This window comes from Podarcis melisellensis (genome assembly GCF_964234715.1).
Source record: "Podarcis melisellensis genome assembly, chromosome: 1".
NCBI classification, from domain to species: domain Eukaryota; kingdom Metazoa; phylum Chordata; class Lepidosauria; order Squamata; family Lacertidae; genus Podarcis; species Podarcis melisellensis.
The window spans coordinates 22,289,573-22,301,655 of NC_138528.1; the positions used below are offsets into that span (position 1 = coordinate 22,289,573).

The window sequence follows — 12,083 nt, forward strand, 5'->3', positions numbered from 1 at the left end:
TTTTATTCTGTTTCGACTATGGCAGACCAACACGGCTACCTACCTGTAATTATATACGTATACATACACATATGCTTATACATATAAATATACATATATGTATGTAGCCATTTTTGTGTGCACCCGAACATAAATGTTACTCTGAACTACTCAACAAAAAGTTTGCCAGAAATTCAACGATATTGCAAGGGTGAACTTTTAGCTAGTTGGTGATTCAATCTAGGAAAACAGCAGTGGAGTTCCAGTCTTCCCCTGCAGCCTCCTGTGCCCCCTAGAAATCTGCTCTTGCAGGCCAAGGGTGCCTCTGAAATGACATGGGATTGAGACCCCAGGAGTTGGAATGGTAGGCAGCATGGAGAACACTGCACAAAGGAAGTGCCTTTCCAATCACACAAGGCTTTGGATTTCTATTATCCTATATTCCTCATGTTAAGAGATTTCAAAGTTCCCATTTTTAAATCAATCATTTAACTAAATTGCAAGTGGTTCAACTAATACCAGCCTGGAAGGTGGAATGTTCCCCAATGGGACCAACATTCCCAGAGAGAAAAAAGTGCCATTGTCAGAATGAGCATACTGGAGCAATGTGTAATTGTAGAGAAGGGATGGTGAACTGCTGCCTTGGGGTATTCACATACTGTGTTGTGTGTGTGAACAGAGAAGAGAGACTGACGACCTGCCATGATGTCACCTGATTTGTGGTCTCTGGTTTGGCTCTCATTTTTCTAGTTTTCCTGGATGGGCGGGGTATAAATAATAAGGTATTATTATTATTATTATTATTATTATTATTATTATTATTATTATAATATATTTCCTTAGCTGTATTCACTTGAACATGTGCAGTCCCTGATAACAACAGTGGACTATATTCCAGAGATGTTATACTTGTATTGGCTGTAGCCCCCCTCCACAGCTAAACAGCAGTGGAATACCATGGGCCTTTTTTTGAACGAACTATCAGAATCGAAATGGGAGATCTATGGGGATAATAATAAATGGCCTACCTTACAGAGTTGCAAAGATTACTGAGCTAATATGCACAAAAATGTTTTCAGCATCTTAAAACCTAATGTAGAAGCTATTTCATGGATCACTGCCTTGCCAAAGAAGGGCAGTGCCAAAGAATGCTCCAACTACCACACAATTGCACTCATTTCACACACTAGCAAGGTTATGCTCAAAATTCTACAAGGCAGGCTTAAGCAGTATGTAGACCGAGAACACCCAGAAGTGCAGGCTGGATTGCGAAAGGGCAGAGGAACCAGAGACCAAATTGCAAATATGTGCTGGATTATGGAGAAAGCTAGAGAGTTCCGGAAAAACATCTACTTCTGCTTCATTGACTATGCAAAAGCCTTTGACTGTGTCGACCACAGCAAACTATGGCAAGTTCTTAAAGAAATGGGAGTGCCTGATCACCTCATCTGTCTCCTGAGAAATCTCTATGTGGGACAAGAAGCTACAGTTAGAACTGGATATGGAACAACTGATTGGTTCAAAATTGGGAAAGGAGTACGGCAAGGCTGTATATTGTCTCCCTGTTTCTTTAAATTATATGCAGAATTCATCATGCGAAAGGCTGGGCTGGATGAATCCCAAGCCAGAATTAAGATTGCTGGAAGAAATATCAAAAACCTCACATATGCAGATGACACAACCTTGATGGCAGAAAGTGAGGAGGAATTAAAGAATCTTTTAATGAGGGTGAAAGAGGAGAGCGCAAAATATGGTCTGAAGCTCAACATCAAAAAACGAAGATCATGGCCACTGGTCCCATCACCTCCTGGCAAATAGAAGGGAAAGAAATGGAAGCAGTGAGAGATTTTACTTTCTTGGGCTCCATGATCACTGCAGATGGTGACAGCAGCCACAAAATTAAAAGACACCTGCTTCTTGGGAGAAAAGCAATGACAAACCTAGACAGCATCTTAAAAAGCAGAGACACCTTGCCGACAAAGGTCTGTATAGTTAAAGCTATGGTTTTCCCAGTAGTGATGTATGGAAGTGAGAACTGGGCCATAAAGAAGGCTGATCGCCGAAGAATTGATGCTTTTGAATTGTGGTGCTGGAAGAGACTCTTGAGAGTCTCATGGACTGCAAGAAGATCAAACCTATCCATTCTGAAGGAAATCAGCCCTGAGTGCTCAATGGAAGGAGAGATCCTGAAGCTGAGGCTCCAATACTTTGGCCACCTCATAAGAAGAGATGACTCCCTGGAAAAGACCCTGATGTTGGGAAAGATGGAGGGCACAAGGAGAAGGGGACGACAGAGGATGAGATGGTTGGACAGTGTTCTCGAAGCTACCAGCATGAGTTTGACCAAACTGTGGGAGGCAGTGGAAGACAGGAGTGCCTGGAGTGTTCTAGTCCATGGGGTCACGAAGAGTCGGACACGACTAAACAACAACAACAGAAGCCATTTTGGCATATAAGCTATATATGTGTGTTTTGTTGTTATTTACTCGTTTAGTTGTGTGTATGTGTATGTGTGTGCTATGTTACTAAGTAGTGTGGAGCCACAGTGAAGTTAAATGCTGTTTTTCCCCGGAGAGGGCTCACAAATTCACTTTTCCAAAAGCAATTAGATTCTCTGATTTGCTTACAAATTCACTCACGTGCCAACAATAATGTAAATTGTAAAATTAAGGTGCCCTCTTTCCCAGCTGTGCCTTGTACGCATAAATCCAATCTACAGAATCTCATGTTGGGTTTGCTTACAATGTAAGCTTCCTTGGCGGGGGCTGGGCTGTGAGCACTCCAAAGTTTTGATTAAATGCTTTTGTAATGTATTTTCTTTAACACTCAACTTGGCCAGACAGCAGAAGGATTTGCCAGGAGAAACCTTTTTTCTTTCTTTTTTAACAAAGAAAGCGGTAATTGTTTTTGCCTTGTGACAGAATTTGAAATGAAATATAAGCCAGTTTAAGATTAATGGTTTCTTGATAGGACAGCCCAATGGTATTAATAGGGACTTCTTTTTTAGCAAAACATAATTAAGGCTCTTTTTGTGGGAAAATTATTTATAACTTAGTCGTGCCTTAATAGACCCTTCTCATAATAGGTGCTGAAGAATATAATCAGCCAATCCAAGCATACTGCCAAACCCTATGGATCCTTCATCATGCAAATCTATAATTGTGTCTCCCTTATGGCCTTTGATGCTTTCATGTTATGGGGAGTTACTTTTCTATTTTAATGTGATGCTCCATTAACCATTGGATTTGGAAAAAAATAGTCCTTGGAGTTCTGCCAGGTCCCTGTGGCCTGCTCTTTTGAATGTCTCTGAGTAACTAGGCATGACTTAAGGGTAGTAGCACTTGTGCACATTTCTGGAGACTGGTTCACGCAAGGTAGTCCCCACACAAATCACATCAGTCCTGTGAGCAAGGCTGTGCAAAAATGCTGCTGCAGTATCTGTTAAGCTGGGTGAGAGTGTTAAGCAATTGATCTTTGTTTCAGTTTTTAGCGTACCTTATTCTTGATGGCTCAGGGCTGATGACCTCTACAGATGCTCCAAATTTTATATTTTTAATCATTGTTGAGATGGTTGAGATGCTGAATTTGGAATGTCTTCAGGAGAGAATATCCTCCAGGTCACACCAGTCTTCTCTTTGCTGCATTGTCTGGTTGTTTTCTTTGTTCTTTGTTGGGGGGTGGCTGGGAGAAAAATGTAACTGTAATTTTTAAAGACTTTTTAAAATCATGCTTCCTAGTTAGGCAAGGAATCTCAAAAGATATAAAAGCTCTTAGAGGATTCCTCTTACATTTGAAGTTGTTGTTTTTTAACAGACTAAAAGACTTCACCTTCCTCATCTATTGAGGGTGTAAAGAAATTTGGCCATGGCAAATCAGCAGCCACATTGCAATAAAACTATTATATTTACCCCTTGATTATATAAACATTGCCCTAAATTCCAGCTGTGTGACTGCAGTCTGGATTTTTATAGCTGAAGTAGGATAATGTCACGTAAAGCACACACTGCATCCTGCAACCAAATATCAAAGTGCTACATGTTCATTCCCCCTTTTTACCTTTTGAAATGCCCTGTTGGAATTGGCAGACACAACTTCTTGCTGTAATCAGATAGTGAACTAAATTAATTGGCTGGCTGGTCAAATATTCAGTGAAATAACTTTGTCAGTAGCAGCCTTTTTTATACCATTATTATGCCGTTTGTTAACAAGGGCAGAAATGAAGATTTCCAGTGCCCTAGCCCTGCAGCAACTGGGGGCAAATACTGGCAAAACAGTTCCTATGATCCATTTGCTGTATACCAGCAGGCATCTTCCAACAGGAACCCAAAGAGTCACCCATGGTAAAAGTTGCTGCCTAGTACTACACATCACTCCATCTTACTGCAGGGATCTACAAGGAATAGATTGAATAGCTTTTGAAAGAACTGAAAGTATCGTTTGAATTAAAATACACCAAGTCCTTCTCCAAGCAAGTCATTAAATTATGGAGAGTCGGGGGAATCTAAAGCACTTATTTGTGATGATAAACTTAAAAGTTTTAAACATTATCTGCCTGAGCAATTAACCAAATCTTTTGATCAGTCCAGTATCCAGGTGCTGTTCTGTACCCATATGGTAGGAGGAGACTACTGTTAATTTAAGTTTAGAATTCAAAAGCCACAAGAAGAGTGTCGGCAATTAACCTTCGAGGTTGAATAACTATGTGTATAATAACTAGTTCCCTGCATCTCCTGTCTTTATCATTCTTTTGTCAGCTCCTTGCATTACCCTACTGTGAATGAGAAATAGGACACTGGGAAGGGTTATGCAGATAAGCACTGAGGATTCTCAGTGGTGCTACTGCGTTCTGTAAGAAAGTAAAAGGTCTTCAGTCTAAAGGGAGGCAAAGAATCTGAGATTACCCAGTGGCGTACTTGAGCGTATGCCATGACCTTATACCAGATAAGTAAATGTTTTGTTCTTTGTAAATTTGTTCCTTCCAGAGAAAAGTAAAGCACTTCATTGGGCAGGGGCAAAACTACCCCAGTGATGATGGAAGAAGACAGCACAGCAATAGGGGAAGGGGAAATTCTCTTCCTAATCTGCCTGTCAGCAGCTGCCATCTGCCAGAAGGGAAGAGCATTATTTATTTGGACGCTTCTATCCTTCTTAGCACTCATGGTCAGTTTGAGTTGAACAGGAGCTAGAACTAGGTTTGACTATGCTTGTAGCAGTGGCTTCAGATGGATGAGAGGGCTGGGGATAGAAGAATTCTGCATCTCTTACTTTTCACTCTAGCATTCTTTCTTTCTTTAATGGCTGTCAGTGTAGTAGGTAGAAGTTGCAGGTTGAGACCATCTTTACCATTTGTGGAATGAAGGTGGGCAAGGATTGGCGGAGGGTTGAAGAATTTTTTCCTGGGTAGCTAGCTTAGCAATAATAGTCAACATTTTGGGAATTGTGCCACAAGGAGAGTCATACAGACAAGAGAGAATGTCTGCAGAAGGAAGGATGGAGAACAAAGTAGATCAGGACCTCTTGGGTGATCTCTGAGTGATTTGATAGATTAGCAAGGATTTCTGACTCTCAGTTGTTTAGCAGTTGGGAACAGCAGGCACATTTCCCTCTTTAAATAGCGATGCTGAAATGAAGAAAACTAGGGGTAACCAGGAGCAGACATTTATGTGAAAGGAAGGACTATGAGTTCAGTTCAGTCTTGGTACCGAACACAAATTCCTATGCTCAGAATGTTCTTGGGGGCACTCTGTTCTAACTCTGTGTCTCTTGTACCTGGCCTTGCCTGCTAGATCTTGAGTTTCTGTTAAAAAAGAGAGAGGATATTTTACAGGCCTAAAGTCTGCCTACCCCTGCTCTAATGCACACTAATAGTATGAATTCAGGGTGGTGGTGCGTATTGAGTTGGGTTGGGGATGGAAGCTCTCCTTTCCTCCCCCCAACCATCAGACATGACGAATGCTAGTATAAAAAAAAAGGAGACTGAATTCAAAAGATCTTATTTATACAAGAAAACATATAATGTCCTGTTGAACAGTGGCCAGATACATTCCCAGACACAGATTTGTTGGCCCAAGCTGCTGAAGGCTTTTTAAATGGATTGTTTTGGCAGGACAAATTATATTAATGGAAAAACATAAGAAAGACCAGATGCAGGTTTTTGAATTTCCATAAATGGTTAACAGATTACAGGAGAACACTGTAAATATCTCGTCTACAGAAGCCCATGCTGAAAGTTGGCTCTATTCTGTCCTGCATCATATTATATTCAGAAACAGATATTGTGGCAAAATTAGCCAGTAGTGGAGAAAAGGTGCTTGGATTTCACAGCTAAGGCGAGGATTTAGCCTAGCAATTAATTGTAGATGTATAATATCAAACTGAATACTGTATTATATCGTTTATAAAAGCAATAATTTATCAAGACATCTTTTTCTTTTTTTGTGTTTCATTTATATTCATCCTTGCTTCCAAACAGCTTGAGGTACTGGGCATGATTCTCCCTCCTTCTTTTATCTTCTTTTATCGTCGCAGCATCCCTGTGATGTAGGTTGGGCTGAAAGAGAGTAGGTGGTCCCAGGTCATTCAGTGAGATCTTCATAGCCAAATAGAGATTTAAACTTGAATCTCTGCAGTCCTAGTCTGATACACTAGTCTGGTTTTACTTTTGTAGTTTTATTTCTATCAAAGAAAAGACAGAGGGGTGATTGAGTACTTCATTTCAATCTGACTATCCTAACATTAGCTAAAATTGTCCTTGCCTATTTTTTTTTTTAATTGCACATCCGGTGGGTAGTATCCAAGTAACTCATTCCATCAGCATGAGAATTTCCACCTGTGTAACAGATCTTCCCCTGCATGCTCCCTAAAACTGTTCTGGGGTTTCTCACAACCCTCCAGAGCTGGTTTGGGGAGGATACAGGTTGCATGTGGAGGTGGGGGAGTTCCATTGCACAAGCAGAAATTGTTGGGGTGAGTTAGTTGGGACACCACTCATTTCGTTTTAAAGCTTCATTCTTACATAGTTGCCCAAAGAGTTTATTAATTACTGCCAAATGGTGGTTGATCCTTATAATCTTTTATCTTCTCAAATGGTGAATCTTGAATCATAGGTGTAAATGTCCACCCGACTTATTTAAACAAAAATTCAACATGTACTCACAATGACTGTTTGGATTATCAAATCCTAGCTCATTCAACCAGGATATGCAAAATTTCTGTGCATCCACACACAGTCCCCTTGGGTGAGAGGGAAGCTAGGCAGGAAGCTACAGTTCTCTGCAGCTTCCCATGAAGTCTAATATGGGAGCTATGTTAAACCAATTTGCAAAAGTCAATTTTAAACCATGGTTTTGTACACTAGTTTGTTTGGACGCCATTAGCCATAGTTCCCAGTTTGGACTTAATGTGAAGCTATTGTTCATTGTGGCTTCCTGGCTTATTTCCTTGCTTGTATGAATAGAGGAACAAAGGGGCTGTGTGTGGAGCTCAAATATATACTGGTTTATTAAGCCCAGATTTCTCTAACTTAACACTCTCTGTAAACTGCTTCGAGGGTTGTTGTTTTCTAAAAATCGAACAGTGTATAAATTTTGTGAAATAAATAAAATAAGTTTGCATGGAATGTGTCCTTAGCCATTTCTTCCTTTCTTCCACTCAGTGGCTCAGTTCGCATGTTGCAATAAATCACAGTGAGTGTCTAACTGTGGGTTAAAATGAAGAAGCAACATGCTGATGTTCAGAACTCCTGCTTCGCTTTTCCCCATTCCTGGCCATGCTGCCCTGTGAGCAACAACTCCCAAACCTTGGTTTGTTGTTAGCATGGCCAAGAGCCAGGGAGCAGCAGAGTAGAAGCTTTTGAGTAGTGTGTACCAGTACAATGTTCATTTTGCACTAAGCCATAGTTAAAATCATTTGAAGTGACTTGCGAGCACAGCCTATGTCAGGGTAATGTGACAGGTATTTTAACACAAATTGAAAAGTAAAGCTTTTTCCACATGTATCACCCTTCTATGAAACAGCTCTTACGTAGTATTTGCTCTGTGCCAATTTATAATCCTTTTCATTGGGTAGAAATTTGGACAGATTGTTTCAAACTGTAAAAAGCAAAAAGGCATCATTATAATCCTTGCCTTGCTTTTATTATATCAGCAAAAGCTAGGGAACATGATCCATTGTAAAATCTCAGTTTTTGCCATTTTAGGATGGAAAAATAGGATAGAGTTTTGACCCATGATTTTTCAGCAGAATGGATAAAAGGGAAGCTAAACTCATATTTGCACAGCACATATTTTTCAGAAACTCTTCCGCTAGGACCCCTAATGAGTACATCAGTTTTGTTTATAAAATTATTATAGCAAAGGTTTTTTTTCTCTGTAGGTGAACTCAAACAAGAAATGTTAGAAGATGCACAGAATAAGCTAATGAACCTCATAAACAGCACAGAAGGAAAAGTGGACAAGTGAGTGATTTTTAAGTGTTTTTAATTTGAAAGTTAAGTTATTTGGAGAAGTACAAGCTTGGCACAGTAAAATAATGGCTGTGGTGGCATCTGATATGGTTTAAAACAGGCTGGGTGGTTATTCAGTTAAGTTTTACTTAGAGTAGACTCACTGAAATTAATGAACATGACTAAGCTCAGTTCATTAAGTTCAGTGGGTCTAATGTGAGTAAAAGTTAGTTTAATGTTACCCCCTTTTTATTAAGGCTGTGACATTTTATTGACTTATTACTGAATAATTGATAAAAGATCATTCAGATTATTTTTAAAAAGGTCCTCAATTGGCAAGGAGCTGTATCAGTGCTTTTGAAGCCGGGAGAGACCTTGAACCAGAAACTCAAAAAGTTTGCTTTTTGTTGCCTCTCACACATTGCCTCAGTGGCCATTGGAGTCGGGTCTGCTCTGCTCCACCTCCCTTCCTCCTTCCTTCATCAGTCCCATATTCCTGCCTGCCTCCCTCTGCTCACTGCTTTCCCTTCTGCCTCCTCCCTCCCTCCCTTTTTCATTCTCCTGCAACTCTCCCTGGCTCTCCATCTTTCTTCCCTCTGAGCCCTGCTGAACACTCCACTCACACTTCTAAAAGCAACACCTGGCTAATTGGGGAGGGGCCCCTGCAGGGCTGTTGCGGCGTCCCATGTCAGTGACCAGATTCCTCCACCGGGGCACCCAGAGGAGTCTGCATGCCTTGTCCAGCCACCTAGAGCAGCGGATGGTTGACCTGGGAAGGCACAGATGGTGGGCGGGCACCTAGCCACTCGGAACCAGAGTTGAGAGACGTGAGTTTTGCGCGCACACACCCCTGGCCTGCCCCCTTGGTGGGGGCCAACCTAACCAACCCTAAGTACACCCCTGAGAATAAAGAGAGATATTCAGTTCAGCCTCATGCCATATGGTCAGCAGAGGACTGTATATTAGTTTTCACCCCCTTTCCAAAATAAAGGTTTTAATCCTGGTTTCTGGTTGATGTTTACTACAGTCACACAAGGATTCCCTGCCACCGCAGTTTGTGAAAACTGTTTCTACGGAACTATATCCCATAAGGTTCCTAACCTGTAAATTCCCTTGGGATTTATCTCCTAGCACAAGATGGCCTCATTTCAACTTCAGCTGTTGATTAATGAATTAAATATCTGGGTAGTGCTTACCTTTTCCTCACACGCGTGCATAACTTGACTTACCGTATTTCTCGCTCTATAGGACGCACTTTTTCCCTTCTAAAAAGTAAGGGAAAATGTGTGTGTGTCTTATGAAATGAATGCAGGCTGCGTGGTTAAGCCCAAAGCCAGAAGAGCAAGAGGGATTGCTGCGTTCACAGGCTGCGCAGTGCTCCGCCTCGCTGTTCTAGCTTGGGTTTAGCTGTGCAAAGCCTCCACAGGAGGCTTCACAGGCTGTCCCCGAAGCCAGAACAGCAAGAGGCTATCCCAGAAGCCTTGCTGTTCAGGCTTCTGGGGTTCAGAATTTTTTTCTTCTTGTTTCCTGCCCCCCCCCAACTATCTTATCGTCCGGTGCGTCCTATTGAGCGAAAAATATGGTACCTTTTCACACAGGTGTTTAACTTGCCTGTCCGCTTCATGCCTTTACCTTTCCTTTGTCACTGGGGCTGAGATGGTTCTTCAACTGGGCTCCCCTCGTGTTCTTTGTACAGATGAATCATCAGGATTATAGTGTGCCATAAGCAAAGCTTTGGAGTGCAAAAGGTGCTCCACCCTTACTTTTCTATGTTACTAGCAATGCCAAGCAATGTTTTGACTGCTTTTGTGTCCCCTTTGGTGTAGAGTCTTGATGAGGAATCTCTTCGTTGGACATTTCCACACCCCAAAGAATAAACGTCATGAAGTGCTAAGGCTGATGGGAAGTATCCTGGGAATAAAAAAGGAAGAATTAGAACAGGTAGTTCTGATATGTCTCATTGCTATTTTCCTCCTCTCCTGCAATATCAGTACCCTAGCATGCTTTCTTCTTTTTGCTGGGCTAGGCACAAGGGACAACCAGTCATCTACCATTCTGGAATGGAACAAGCTGTATATTTTCCAAACATGTTACAATGTTTACCATTATTTTAATAATATTAAATCCATTCAAACACGTAAATGTTCACCAAAGGACTACATCTGTTGATGTTGATTGTGCAGCTTAAATTCTTACATATGTATCCAGATTGTCTGTTTGAAACTAGCTTTCTCGGTGTATATAGTTTTTGTTCTGGCTGAAATTTTTGCACAAGTAAATTTTATAAACAAACTTTGGTTGGTTAGTTCTTTAATAAAATTGAAGTAAAGATTCTGTTTGATACTAAGTGTTAGAAGTAGGATTGTAACCTTTTCTTTTTGTTTTAAATTGCTCTCTAGTTGCTGTCAGAAGATCAAAAAGGTGTTACTCGATGGGTGACTGGGTGGTTTGGTGGAGGAGGTGCTGGATCAAAGAGTGTCCCCAACACACCTCTGAGACCAACCCATCACTCAGTTTTCAACAGTGTAAGTATTTTCCATTGTCTGCTTTTGTATAGAAAATGCAGGACTTCCATATTATAACTGCTGTCAACCTAGTTCATTGTTACACTTTCAGAATTATTGAAGGTGTTTGCATTTTAAAACCAGTGTCAAATAACTTGATTGTGTTAAAATTAGAACCATACTGCTACTAGGATAGTTGTGCGCCATCTTGAACAGATGAGCCAGGTATATATCATTTATTTCCAGAAATGTTATTTGTATTGGGTTAATTTGTCTCCACCCGTTCAGTCTTTCTCAGAGCTATTTGTGAAGTTCCTTGAAACTGAATCCCGCCCAACTCTTCCCCCACCAACACTCTCTGTTCATGACATGAAACCTTTAGCATCAACAGGAATCAGCAAAGCCACTGTTAGTCCTTCTAGCAACATTGCAGGTATTGTCTTTTTATATTCCTAATACACAAAATGTTATGTTGAATCTGAGTGTTGACTTGTTGATTGTTGTCTTTCCAAGTTTATATTTATTTGGATGCACAGTGTAAGGAGGGTGGCAAATAAAATTAGAAGAATTTTCTCCTTGCCAAGGTTCCAGCTGGGGACAGCAAAGCAATAACCATTGTGTGACCTGAAAGCCACTGTTCTCTTACCATTTTTTTTACTGCAAGGCCATGAATTTTAACCTGGATTTCCAGGCCAGGTTGCAATGTAGCAACAAATAAATACTGTATGATGCTGATGGATGAGTTAAATAGGCCTTGCAGAATATGGTTTTTGATATAACTTTGAAACTAAACTTTAGTCGTTGTGAATGTTTGGTTTCAGATTGTTGCAGTAAAGCTGGAGAATTTCTAGTCTGAAAGCTTATCTTTGAAAGTTTACATTTTAAAATAAATTTATGTTTTATATGCCTTTTGTCCTCGTTGCTTGAAGGTGCCATATTTGGTTTGGCAGTCACCCAGTTTTCTTGTCTGGACGAAATGTTCACAGGGACCTTGTCCACACAGGAACAGGATTATTGTCCTATAGAAGCAGACACCCATTCTATATCCCTGAATTGTTTGGGTTTTTAAGATTTCTTTTATATATTAAGAATAGGCTATCAGACATAAATACATTCTTTCAAGGTTTCACTCAGTGAGCAAAAGATTTATCTGTGAC

General features: G+C 40.6%; 1 protein-coding gene across 1 annotated transcript in view; it reads left to right on the forward strand.

The window, feature by feature from the left end:
• The window catches only part of TRIP11 (thyroid hormone receptor interactor 11), a 35,786-nt gene that overhangs the window by 20,756 nt on the left and 2,947 nt on the right, over nucleotides 1-12,083 (forward strand). The window contains exons 16-19 of the mRNA XM_081908552.1: nucleotides 8,353-8,434; nucleotides 10,249-10,363; nucleotides 10,822-10,947; nucleotides 11,215-11,359. Of these exons, the coding sequence (XP_081764678.1) occupies nucleotides 8,353-8,434; nucleotides 10,249-10,363; nucleotides 10,822-10,947; nucleotides 11,215-11,359 (468 nt within the window). The remainder of the gene's footprint in view (nucleotides 1-8,352; nucleotides 8,435-10,248; nucleotides 10,364-10,821; nucleotides 10,948-11,214; nucleotides 11,360-12,083) is intronic.